The sequence below is a fragment of the Peromyscus maniculatus genome, chromosome 7 (assembly GCF_049852395.1).
Source record: "Peromyscus maniculatus bairdii isolate BWxNUB_F1_BW_parent chromosome 7, HU_Pman_BW_mat_3.1, whole genome shotgun sequence".
Taxonomy (NCBI): domain Eukaryota; kingdom Metazoa; phylum Chordata; class Mammalia; order Rodentia; family Cricetidae; genus Peromyscus; species Peromyscus maniculatus.
In genome coordinates this window covers 50,650,642-50,664,537 of record NC_134858.1, presented here as the reverse complement: position 1 = coordinate 50,664,537, position 13,896 = coordinate 50,650,642, and the positions used below count along the sequence as shown (strand labels likewise).

At 38.4% G+C, this 13,896-nt stretch overlaps 1 protein-coding gene across 3 annotated transcripts in view; it reads left to right on the top strand.

Moving 5' to 3' along the window:
* Atm (ATM serine/threonine kinase) overlaps positions 1–13,896 on the top strand; it is a 115,985-nt gene that overhangs the window by 57,176 nt on the left and 44,913 nt on the right. For all 3 annotated transcript variants that reach the window (XM_042280942.2, XM_042280946.2, XM_076576281.1), the window contains exons 32-38: positions 43–175; positions 1,062–1,157; positions 2,525–2,696; positions 5,414–5,555; positions 6,916–7,092; positions 8,063–8,240; positions 11,888–11,975. In XM_042280942.2, coding sequence (XP_042136876.2) covers positions 43–175; positions 1,062–1,157; positions 2,525–2,696; positions 5,414–5,555; positions 6,916–7,092; positions 8,063–8,240; positions 11,888–11,975 — 986 coding nt within the window. The remainder of the gene's footprint in view (positions 1–42; positions 176–1,061; positions 1,158–2,524; positions 2,697–5,413; positions 5,556–6,915; positions 7,093–8,062; positions 8,241–11,887; positions 11,976–13,896) is intronic.

Below are 13,896 nucleotides of genomic sequence, written 5' to 3'. Positions count from 1 at the left end.
CAGTGCATACTCAACTAATATTAAGTTGATTTTGTCTTTTAGGAAATTAACCATTTTCTTTCAGTAAGTGCTTACAATCCACTTCCACTGACCAGGCTTGAAGGATTGAAGGATCTTCGAAGACAACTGGAACAGCATAAAGATCAGATGCTGGAGCTTAGGAGAGCGTCTCAGGGTACTATTTATTTTATGTGAATGAATGTTTTTCGTGTGTGTGTGTGTGTGTGTGTGTGTGTGTGTGTGTGTGTGTGTGTACCACATGGCTGCAGTGCCTTTGGAGGCCAGAAGAGGGTGTTACATTCTCCTGGAACTTGAGTTAACAGATGGTTGTGAGCTGCCACGTAGTTACTGAGAACTGAATCTGGATCTTCTGTAAGAGCAGCAATTGCTGGGCTGGAGAGATGGCTCAGGGGTTAAGAGCACTGACTGTTCTTCTAGAGGTCCTGAGTTCAATTCCCAGCAACCACATGGTGGCTCACAACCATCTGTATTGAGATCTGGCGCCCTCTTTTGTGTACATAATAAATAAATCTTTAAAAAAAAAAAAAAAAAAGAGCAGCAATTGCTCTTAACAGATGAGCCATCTCTACAACTGCCTCTGGGTATTAATTTTAACATTATGGGTTTTTTTTCCTGTTTGTTCTTCAACTATTCTTTTGTATATTCTTTTTGGTTGAATTGCCACTATCATCATTTATATTGCCATCACTGCAGAGAGGCCACTGCATGGTGTGTGTCTAAGTTCTGAATGCTGTGTGGTAACAAACTAAGCAAGGTCCTTCTGAATTTTGTGTTTTATGTTTCTTATGTTTCTAGTCATTTGTGACTTTGGTAAGATATTAACTTTGCTGTTTAGCTTGTTCAAGATATTTTTCTATCTGCTTGGTAAATTTTGCTAATCATTTCCATGTGGCTATATTTCGGGATTCTATCTATGTATTTTTAAAATCCGTTTATGATTTAAAACCTTTTAAAATGTCCTCGTTTGGAGGTATGTGTTGAAAAATAAACATGTGTTGTCCTTACGATAATGGAAACACTTTTCTCTAAACTATTTCTAGATAACCCGCAGGATGGCATTATGGTGAAGCTGGTTGTCAGCTTGTTGCAGTTATCCAAGATGGCAGTGAACCAGACTGGTGAAAGAGAAGTTTTAGGTAACGATTAGGTGAACGGTCTTTAGTATGGTCAGAATAATGTAAACTTGTTTGATTTACTGGAGAAATAAGGGTGGTTTGTTAAGTTATGTTTCTGTTTAATTCAGGTAACCGTAGACACTTGCCTTTCATATTCTTTAAATATGCTTATAAAGTTAGCAATAATAATTAATAGTGTATAAATGTTAATCTTAATATGCCTTATAAAGATGTAGGAATAACATAAATCTCTGCTTTGTTAAGTTGCAAATTAATTAACTTCTGAAATATTTTATAAGTATCGCTTACTGGTATTTAGTGTTTATTTTGTATATAGCAAAAAGGAACAAAGATTCTGAAGGATGGTTAAACTCAGATATTTTGAAATACCATTTAAGTCTTTCGTTGAGTATTGGTATTTAGATTTGGTGGTCTTAGTGTGGAAAGTCACATGATTAATGTTTGCTGGAAGCTGGCATGGCAGTAGTGCCTTACTGAGAATGGAAAGAGTAAGCTGTTGGTGTACTTTCCAGTGGAGCCTACTGTCTAGCATACTCACCTTTAGTTTGGTATTTATTGAAATGTGTCTCACGTATAGACATGAATAGTACAGACCACATGTACTTAGTTTAAAATATTTGTACACAGTCAAAGAATACCTGTGCATCTACCACCCAGATCTAGAAACTCAACCTTACCAGAACCCTCAAATCTCCCCTACACCCAGAATTCACATCTTTGCTCATTGTCCTGCTTCTGGGCATAAAGCTGATTTATGCAACCTAGCAGTCCAAAGTTGCTTTCATGTGTAACACAGAATGATCCTGTTTTGTACCTGTAATATATGCCACACTTACTGGTAAAAGGCTGAAATCTTTCCTCTAACATCAGGGAAAAGAGAAGTTACTCCCCTTTACTGCTTGTGTTCAGCACTATATTGAAGTTCTAGCCAGAGTATCAAGCAAGGAAAAGAATTGAAAAGTGTGCAAAGTGGAAAGGAAGCAAAGCTGCCTGTGTTTATAGATGACATGATGAAATGTGTTTAAAAATTTTCACTAAATTAGATGTTTAAGATTTATGAGTGACATATGTGTGACACTCTGGATTTTCTTTTTTTTTAAGGTTTTAAAGTTGATATTTTATACAGTGCCAGATATGTTAATACTTGTGCTTTTAATATTGTGTTACTATAACTGCTAACTTATTTTCTGTCATCTCTGGGGAAAAATATATTACAGCATTGATGTGTTTTTAGCTTTCATTACTCCCAATGTTCAAAAACACTGAAATCTTTTAAGCATGACAAAATGGTGTTAATACTTTTTAAACTGGAAATCTTGTATACCCTCCTATTTATGTCTGTACTGAAATTAAGTTTCTATATGTAGAGGCTGTTGGAAGGTGTTTGGGAGAAATAGGTCCTCTGGATTTCTCTACTATAGCTGTACAGTATAATAAAGATACAGCTTATACCAAAGCCCATGGGTTACCTGAAGACAATGAACTTCAGTGGACCTTGATAATGCTGACTGCCCTGAATAATACCCTGGTGGAAGACAGGTGAGTACACCTTTCATCCAATTACAGAAACCAAATCCAAATCTGGCTTTCAGGAAAATTATAATTAGTATAATTCTTCTGCCTCTCTTCCTATACCTGCCATATTTGCATTACTGATTTAATGGCACTATATTTTTTTGTTATCATTGTTTTTGTTATATTAAACTGGCTGACATGGGTTCTATCTTAACATTTTATTATATAAATTTTTAACATACAGTAAAGGTGAAAGAATTTTACAGTGACTGTATACTTACCGTGTAAATTCTTGTATTAAACATTTTACTGCTATCTTTTTTTTTAAATTGTGTTCCCCTGTCTTTCTACCACTGTTAATCCATTTTTTTCTCTTATCTTTTTTGAGACAGAATCTTATACAGTTCAGGCTGGCCTTGAACTTTCTTATGTGGTTGAGGATAATCCTGAACTCCTGATCCTCCTCCCTCTGCCCTCTACTTCCTAAGTGCCAAGATTGCAGCATGTGCTACTGCCTTAATTCATCTTGACCTTTTGTTTGTTTTTTTGAGATATAGTTTCTCTGTGTAGCCCTGGCTGTCCCAGAATTCACAGAGATCTGCCTGCCTCTGCCTCCCTAGCTCTGGGATTAAAGGTGTATGCTGCCACTACCACCCAGCTTGGACATTTTCTTGATTAATGATTGATGTGCAAGGACCCAGGCCACTGAGGGTATTGCTACCCCTAGACAGGTGATCCTGGTAGATATAAGAAAGGTATCTGACCTAGAGAGCAAGGTGGTTGGTGTGTAACATTCATTCATGGGCTCTGCTCTAGTTCCTGTCTTTTTGAGTTCCCACCCTGACTTCCTGTCACAGTGTACTGTAAGCTGTAAGATGCAATAAACACTTTCCTCCATCAGTTTACTTTTGGGCATGGTGTTTATCACAGCAGTAGAAGCAAACTAGAATAGTGATTGATTTGTCATATAAAAGCCAGTTGTGTATGGTGTACTACAATACCACTGTATATAAAAATTTATGGCTTTAATGTATATACATACACCTTGTATCTATATCACAAATATAAATAAGATGATCTTACTCTATCATCCCCGTGTGGAATGCTTTACTCCTAATTATCTCAAGTTAATTTATCATCACTCAGATCACATGACATTCCTCAAAGAAGTCTTTTCTGATCAGGTTTTGTGGTTATTTCCTTAGTCAACATGCCCTTTGTATGCTGAAATCCCTAAACACCTAATGCTTTCCCCCCTCCAACAGTAAAAGAGAAAGAACTCTTAACCATTGCCCATTATTCTCATGCTTGTATAGTCACACTAGCAGGTCTGTACATCATTTAAAAAAAAAAAAACAACTTGAGATTAATGTGTATCATATCATTTTGTGATTAAGTTTTCTGTGGAAAATCTCTTCAAAAAAGTCAAGATGGAGCTGGGCAGTGGTAGCGCATACCTTTAATCCCAGCACTCAGGAGGTTGAAGGAGGCGGATCTCTGTGAGTTCCAGGACAGGCTCCAGAGCTACACAGAGAAACCCTGTCTCGAAAAGAAAACATAAGGGAGGGAGGGAGCGGGGAGAGGGAGATGGAGGAAGGGAGGGGGGGGAGGGAGAGAGAGAGATTGAGAGAGAGAAAGAGAGAGAGAGAGAGAGAGAGAGAGAGAGAGAGAGAGAGAGAGAGAGAGAGAGAGAGAGAGAGAGAGAGAAAGAAATGTTCCCCAGACTTCTCTACAGGCCAGTCTGATGGAGGCACTGTCTCAGATAACTCTAGCTTATGTTCAGTTGCCAAAAGAAACTAACCAGCATCATGACTCAGGGGCAAAAGTAGAAACAGGAATTGGTTATGAAATTATTGCTATAGTACAGAGGGGAAAAAATGATGGTATGAATTAGGAGATCAATAATGAACAAGAGGGGCGTGGATGGAACCAGGATATGTTTTTAACATAGTCAATAGGATTTGCTGAGGAATTAGATGTGGAAGAATGTATCCAGGTTCATAGGTCATCTTCTGGGTAATTAGCAAAACATACCTGAACAGAATTAAATCTTACTTTGATAACTTGTCATTATTCCAATCTCAGGCCTGGTAACATTGTTTTGTCAGTTGCTATATTTTCAGGACTGTTGTAGCCCTCCATTTCCTGGGGTGTTTTTGTTTTAAAAGAAGGAATTTTACTTTTTATTTAGAAGTTTTAAGTGCTAATGATTTTCAACTAACTGCTCTGTCAGAATAAGTATGTACCTTCAAAAATATTTTTGTGGGGTTAGGGATTTGGCTCAGTGGTAGAGCACTTGCCTAAGCAACGCCCTGGGTTCTGTCCTCAGTTCTGGAAAAAAAAATTTTTTTGCAATAGTTTTATCATTTGGAGTAAGATATCATTGTACCTCACCTCAAAAATAATTTGTATCATTAGAGAAAATACTAGCAATGTGTTTCCTTAGGTGAATTAGGATTTTGCCACTTTTCACTAATCATATTTTGTAGACTACGTTATTTCCAAGTAGTTCCTCTTAAGAATGCTTTAAATTTATGGTCAGTAACATAGTCATTATTGTATAGATTGATGAGAATTGCTGCTGAAGTAATCAGTAACTATGTTTACTGAGGGAATATTTTTAAAATCTTTGATTTTTTTTTTTCTTCAGTGTTATAGAATTTTATAGCTAGGAAGTTTCTAATATTTTAAGTTTTAGTTTTTGCATAGCATTCTAGATTGATAAATTAATTGTTTTTCAGTGTCAAAGTTCGATCAGCTGCTGCTAAGTGTTTGAAAAACATTTTGGCTACAAAGACTGGGCACAGTTTCTGGGAGAATTATAAGATGTCTGAGGATCCCATGCTGACCTATCTACAGCCTTTTAGAGCATCAAGGAAAAAGGTCTCTTAAGTAACAAATGTTTGTTGAATACCTATTATGTATGTGTAGAATGGTTACATTTGTTTTGTACTCTGGATGTCATATTGCTTAAAGTAGTTACGTATAATATACTGTTTGCTAGAAAAATTCATACTGCACATACTGGATTCAAGGGACTTGTTATTTTTTACTATGGCAGCATATAAAAGTTGAAATAGATAACCTAGAGAAGTGGTGATTTGGGTCTGAGGGAAATTCTTTTCCAGTATAGTGGACCCTTTGATCCCATGCACCATTGATCCTGGATGATTTTAGGTGTTGTGATCAGCCAACAAGCATTTACTGCTTTTAGCCCAACTTGGATGAAATGTAAGCACCCTTCTTGCATGTTGATGTCATGACGATTCCACTGGAAGCAGTCTGCAGTATCGTTAAGAGCTTTTGCATCTCTTGTTCCTAAGCATTCCTCTTTTCAGAAAGTGACAGCAATGTGCAGTTCTTTTTACCTGTTCAAGTTCAATGGAAATACCCATCATTAAAGAGTAATTTTAATATATTTGGTTCTTAGTAAAATTAGTAGTAATAAAAACTGTTAATGAACTTAGTAGTATAGCTTAGTGTAAAGTACTATATTTTTAACATATAAAAGTCACATTTTATTTTGAAATCAATTTGCATGGTAGATCTGAACCAGTTTTGTAGATGAGCCAGATGAGGCCGAGATTGTGACTTGTATGATATGCTATCAGTGAGTGACAGTACTAACAGTAGAACTCAGGTTTCTCACTTCCTACACCAGAAATCTTTTTACAGTCTCACTCCCCCAGTTTAAATCCCCCCATTCCACATGTGTGCTCCTCCTTCCCTCTCATTTATTTTTGTAGCAGGGATTGGATCTTAGCTTGTGCTTGACCACTGACCTATAACCCAGCTCTATTTTACTTTTATTTTGAGACAGGATTTCACTAAGATACCAAGCAGGCTTTGAACTTAAAATCCTCCTACTCCAGCTTCTGAACAGTTGAGATTACAGGCCTGAACAACCACTCCTAGTCTAATCTATTTAGCTTTTAAATATTCAGGTTTAATTCTTTTATCAAATATTTAGTTTTTCATTTGTGTGTTTATATGTGTAGACATGTGTGTGCCATGGCACTCATGAGCAGGTGAGAGAACAACTTGCTGGAGTCAGTTCTCTCCTTACACCATGTAGGTTCTGGGGATCAGACTTCGGTCAGTGAGGGTTGATGGCAAGTACCTTTACTTCTTGACCCATGGGGGGGGGGTGCAGATGTAGATTAAGTGTTCTTAGTTTTATTAGAAACAGATTTGGCTGTGCACGGATATTTATTTGACATAGGAAATGATGTTCTACTTCTAGTTTTTAGAAGTACCCCGATTTGTTAAAGAAGATGTGTTCGAAGGCCTGGATGATGTGAATCTGTGGGTCCCTCAAAGTGAAAGTCATGACATTTGGATAAAGACACTGACGTGTGCTTTTTTAGACAGTGGAGGCATAAAAAGTGAAATTCTTCAGTTATTAAAGCCAATGTGTGAGGTAAGAGAATTAATTAATCTGACTTAGATCCTGCGTTTTTTTGTTCTTCTTTGCTTTTCTCATTCAGTTTAACGTCTGTGTGTCTGACTGTGATTTGCATATTTGAAAGAACACAGCGTGATGAGTGTGTCATCTGCCCGCAGTGTCACCTACATTCAACTGTAAATCCGTCAAAGTGGGTGTCTTTGGTTAGCCAGAACCACACGGCAGGCTTTAGTTTTGAGATGGCAGCATACTAGTTAAGTTCTACAGAGTGCTAGGGTAGTTAGTAATGGTGATTATAAATTATGTGTATTACTGGAAGTCAGCTCCTGCTTTCTTCACTGTCAGTTGGCAAGAGTTTTACATTGAAGGTCTGGTCCAGTCGATTTCAGCAAATAGTAAGTGTATTAGTCAATTCAAAGAGCTAAGAGTGTTTGGAGACAAACAAAGGTTGTGGCTCACTGGGAGAGCATGTGCTTTTAGTGTGTTAGGAGCAGGGGTCAACCCTGGGATTTTGTTGTTGGTTGTTTTATTTTGAGGTAGGGTCCCAGTATGTAACCAATAATGACTTTGAACTCATGTTCCTCCTGCCACCATCTCCCAAGTCCTGAGATATCGTGCTTGGTATTACTGTTTGTTTGTTTGTTTGGTTGATTGGTTGGTTGGTTTTTCGAGACAGGGTTTCTCGGTGTAGTTTTTTGGGGCCTGTCCTGGAACTCACTCTGTAGATCAGGCTGGCCTCGAACTCACAGAGATCCACCTGGCTCTGCCTCCCGAGTGCTGGGATTAAAGGCGTGTGCCACCGCCGCCCGGCTTGTTTATTTATTCTTTAAACACTACTTGAGACATAATATTGGTGATAATGGTTGCTATTTAGTACTATATTGAGTTCATGGGAGATCACTGTATACTTTTAAATTTTTCATATGTCAGTAATAGGGGATAAACATTTTAAGTGAATTATGTTACTCTAAATGCTGTGTTCTAGGTGAAAACGGACTTTTGTCAGACTGTGCTACCATACTTGATCCATGATGTCTTACTTCAAGATACATGTGAATCTTGGAGAACTCTACTGTCTACACACATTCGAGGATTTTTCACTAGCTGTTTTAAACACCTCTCACAGGCAAGCCGATCAGCAACTCCTGCAAATTCGGATTCAGGTATTCTTTTCAATTGTTAATGTTTATACCATTAACTTCTCAGCTCTAGAGAAAGATGGCTCAGTAAATAACAGGGAAGCTTACTGTACATTCTGTCTGGCATTGTGCTTGCAATATGGATGTGAACAACAGAGCTTCCATTTTAGCAATGGAAAAAATCATGTAGAGGTATGATAGAGTATGGTAGAGGTATATGATAAAGTTTTCATATTTTTAGAATTCTGGCCAACTACTTTTTAAAAACTTCCTATCACCAAATCAGGTGTATTTTTGTTGACAATAGACATTCTACAAGTTTTTTTAAAAAAATAAATTACCCAAAAAGAAAAAAAAATTAATTATCCACAATCATATAATCCAAGATATCTACATTTGGATTCATATGTACATAAATAGAAATTTGTATATTTATATTTGTTTACATTTGGGATATATCCTTCTAACTTTACTTTCATGATAAGAAGTATTTCTGGGATTTGAATACTCTCAAGCAGCATATCTGATCTGTGTTATCATTTTCCTTCTAATGAAGTTCCCTTCACACATTGCAAAAAAAAAAAAAAAGCCAAATAAACCAAAGGGCATTTCTGATGCTGTTTGTTAACAGAAGAGATCACACCTGGGCAGGTGGGGGTGGGAAAAAGGCTCGGCAGGTAAAGTGCTTGCAAGGACCAGAGGTTAGACCCCCAACACCCATGTAAAAGACAGGTGAGTGTGATAGCCCCCTGCCCAGCTTGGTTTACCAGAGGTGGATATGAGGGCTCCCTAGAGCAAGCTCATGAGCTAAACTAGCCAGCGCAGTGAGCTCTGGGTTTGAGAGACTTTGCCAGAGTATATATAAAATGGAGAGCGATCAAGAAAGATACTCAGTGTCAGCCTTTGTCCTCCACATGTAACCTCCACACGTATGCAAAAAGAGAGAGACGAGAAATTGCACTTGAGTTTAAGTATACACAGTACCTGTAACCCATATAAATACAGTTGAGGGTTCATTATAGATCACTTCTTCAAACTGAAATTTCAAAAGGATAAGAAAACAATTCTATACTGTTAATTTTCTGTGTTTAATATACATAAGCATAAAACTAGGCACAAATTCACATATTGCATTTCAGGAAATACCATTTTAATAACCACACCTTAGTGTGTTTATAGTCACGTTAGCATAATTGTGATTATTCAATTTTCCCTGTTTCTCTACCTTTACTATGATAGCCTTTGTTTGAAATGTCTGGTGTTCTTTAGACTTCATTTTGCTGTTTTTATGTGTCTGAGTTGATATGTTTCATTGAGGTTGAGAGAGGCTGGGGAGAGTTGACTAAAGGCTCATAAGTTACAGTTATGTAGGGCTAAGATCTGATATTGTGTTGCAAAGTGGGGTGACTGTTGATAATGATAACGTATTGCATGTAAAAACAAGCAAACAAACCTTTGGGATGTTGGAAAGTACATAACCTGAGTTCGATTCTCAGTCACCAACAGTACCATGTTGGGTGACTCACCTGTAACTCCAGCTCCATGGGGACCTGACACTTCTTTCCTCCGTAGGCACTTGCATTCATGTGCACATACCTACACACACATTTTTAAAAATCGTTCTAAAAAACAGTGAAGAAATAGTATGTTTTTATTATAAACAAATTTTCGAGGAGATAGATATACTTACCTGATTAAAACAAATACATACTTATATTGAAAAACCAAATAGCATCCCATTAATATGTATGATTTCAATTAAAAATTTTAAAAAGTAACAATCTGTCTGAAAGAAAATATAAACATAGACATGGTTGCCCCCTCCTGTGGCCTTATTAGATTAGAAATTGTTCATCAAAATGATCTGGAACATGCTTATGACGTTTTGGGGCATTGCTGAATTAAAAATCCTAAAGTATGGGTTAATGTGGTTTTAATGGGTAAAGGTGCTTGCTGCCAAAACCTGATGACCTGAGTTTATTCTTGAGAAACCCACACAGTGGAAGGAGAGAACCAGTCTGCACAAAGCTATCCTCTGACCTCCATATGAGCTCCCTGCCTGAGTGCCCAAATGCATAATAATTACTGTAATTAAGTCTATTTTAAAACATAATTAAATACAATATAAAAAATTCTAAAATAATTCTTGCAGAGATTTTACTAGTTATCTGAAATATATCACCTCTGTTTAATTGGGGAAATAGAAATATAATAAGTGATCCATAGGTATAAGTAATAATTTAAAGTTTAGGTACAGTTTAAACAATTTTACTACTTATGTTTATGCTCTGATCACTTAATAGCAAAATTATCTAGTTTTATCTCTAGAGAGTGCTAATATTTTTATTACCTTAAATGAAATTTTGGACTTCACATATATAAAGCTATTATTGAAAATGACAATAAATGTAGATTCCTATAAATCTTAAATGCTTTATCTTTCTGGTGTCTGGAAGTCTCAAACCTTTACTTGAATGTCTCACATGATTCTCAAACTCAGTTATGTGAATAAAAATAAATGAGTTGGCTGTTTGAAACCTGGGGCTTATGCAGGGTCGCTTGGCTCAGCCTGGGAGGAGGGGAATGGACTCTCAGTCCTTGGGGGAGGCTTTGCCCTGGAGGAGGTGGGAATGGGGGTGGGCTGGGGGGAAGGGGAGAGGGGCGGGAGGGGGGAGAACAAGGGAATCAGTGGTTGATATGTAGAACTGAATTGTATTGTAAAATAAAATAAAATTAAATTAAAAAAAATAAATGGTACTTTGCTGTCCACACTAAAACCTTTCTCACCTATCTGAATACCAAATCTTGCCAGTTCTGTTTCCTAGGTCACCATCATCCTTTTTGCTTTCTAGCTCTGGTTCAGCAGGTTGAGATTCTCTCACTACCTTTTGAATTCTACTTGCTACTAGCCACCTTCAATGCACTTTTGTTGGTGTGTGTTTTATTTTGTTTTTTTTTTGAGACAGCAACTCAAAATGTATCAGTGGAAGACTTTGATTTGTAATTCTGCCTGTACCTCTCAAATGCTGGCATTAGAGTCATGTGCCACGACACCCAGTTTATACAGTGCTGGGGCTTGAGCCCAGGGCTTCGTGCAGGCTAGCCAAGCACACTTACCAACTGAGCTGCACTCAGCCCCATTGGACTCTGCTGAGCTTCCCTGGTACTCCGTCCTTCCCCTTCCCCCTCCAACCAATATTTTGGCTTCGGATGTTACTTTCTCCTTCAAGCTTCTTAGTCCAGGTGAGGTCACTCTCACATAACTTCTAGAGCATTCTTAACCTTTCTCTCACACCACTTGTCCCACCATGTGAAGAGCCTCCAAGCTAGTCAGTGAGTTCTTTGTGCAGAAACAGTCTTGATTTGTTCATGGTTGTAAATGTACTAAGCACCAGGCACATAAAACATTCCAGACATCTCAAAGCAGTAGGTACTGCTTCAGAAACAAATCATAATTGGCAACACAAATTCTTGTTTATATTATACATATTTGTTTCTTTTGAAATAAAAGGAATGCCACTAAATTAAATTGATTTGAATTTATTAAGAAACATTTTTGTGTTTGGTGTACCATCCATCAGAATCTTACAGTATAGAAGGAGAAGGACACAGACAAGGAAGTACTTTTACATCTGTCTAAGACTAAGAGGAGCTATTTCTGTTTCTGTTAGAGCCAGAGCACTTTCTCCGTTGCTGTTTGGATAAAAAATCACAAAGAACAATGCTTGCTGTTGTCGATTATTTGAGAAGACAGAAAAGGTAATATGATAACAATTGTTTCTCAGGTTGGGAACTGGGCACTCTACCTTCCTTTTGCCTCATTTTAGCCTAATTGTTTTATTTGCAACAGCTTCAGACTGTGAAAATTAACAGGTATGATGCTTCTGTTTCTACATGTAGGATAGCACTTAGGTTAAGTGTGGGGGACTGTCGGTTCTTGTCTCAGCTGTCCCAGCAGGCATACTGCTGTGGCTAAATCACGCTTTAGTGATTGTTCTCAGTACTGCCCCTGCTCATTAAGTAGTTCTTAGGGTAGCTAGAGTTGGATATCTCCTTTATCATCTTTGTTATAAGTTAAAGCTTTTGTTGCTGTGTGCCATACTTATTATGAAAACTGTAGTATTTTTGTGATATGACAGAATTGATTTAAGTGAGTTACTTTACAATATAGTGTCTTTGTGTTTGTTGTGATTTTTTTAACTTTCTTTTTATATATTCTTTGTGTCTTTCACATCATGCATCTCCATCTCATTCATTTCCCTATCTCTTCATATCTGCTGTCTGAACTTGCAACCTTCCCCCAAAAAATAAATAAAATTTAAGGAAAAAGAAAGGGAAAAAAAATCAATCTTGTCATGGAAACTATAGTATGACACAATGAACCACTCAGTAAACCCATTTATCCAAATATCTTTACTTACAAGTGTTCATTGAAGAGTCATTGGTCTGGTTCGAGGCCTCTGATTTCTGCTACACTGTTGATGCTGGGCACTCACTGGAACTCCCCTTGGATATCCTGTTGCCTTGTGTTGTGGAGCTTTGGGTCTGCAGGACTGGCCCCTTCATGTGCTCTGGCAGATTATAGACGGGGTAGATGTTGGGGTGAGCCAGCTCATAGCCCTGCTTCTGGGCCTGGGTAGTTGCAGGGTTGGTCAGCCTACCAGCTCTCCCCTGTCATCACCACCAAGGTGAACTCTTCAGCATTGCCCTGGCTAGTTCACCCTTTGCAGTGATGAGCAAGGGGCGGGGCTAGTTCTGTTTTCGCACCCTTTGGGCCGGCTCTCCCACTTCTACACCATCAGGGCCAGCTCTACTGTGTTGCCCAGGTAAAAGGTAGGACCCTCTCCTGAGTACTTCAGCTAGTAAGGGGCAGGAGCTGTTCTCTCTAGTGTTACAGCCAGTGGGGGAGGGGAGGGGTCAGCTCTGTACAGCCCTATCCTCTAGGCCTTGGTGGTATCAGGAATGGACATCAACACAGACTGAGGCTGCATCAGGGCCATGAACCCAGACATGGGTCCCGGCAGCAGCCCAGGCCCAACATCACCATGGCTCTGGGTACCGCAGCCTGCTCCTCACTGCTTTCACCCCTTCAGATATGTAATGAGCTTTTCTCTGTCCCACCCGCCAGCTCCCAGATAATGACACACCGACTTATAATTAATTATGAAAGCCTGACTTTTAACTTAGACTTGTTTTTAACTAGCTCTTATAACTTAAATTAACCCATGTTTTTATTAATCTACATTCTACCACGTGGCTTTACCTCTATTCCATTCTGTGTGTCCAACTCATTCTGTGTCTCACTGGTGATTCTCTTGCCTAGATTCATGCCCTACTTCCTCTCTCTGCCTGGAGGCCCCACCTATGTACCTCCTGCCTAGCTATTGGCCTTTTAGCTCTTTATTAAGCCAATTACAACAGTATATCTTCACACAGTGTACTAATACCCCACAACACCACAATGCAGATATGTCTCTGTCCACAGGACATGAACTATTCTGTCTCTTTTTCTCCCATAGCGCACCATAACTTTGCCCAGCATATTAATGCCCATTGTGCTGGTGGGTGCTTTTTCCTTGGAGCCCGGTGCATCCTGCCCCAGGCCTGCATGTGGGTCTCCTTGTCCCATTCAGTCAGTCATGGTGCTAGGTCTATTGTTACTTTTTGAGACCAGGTCATA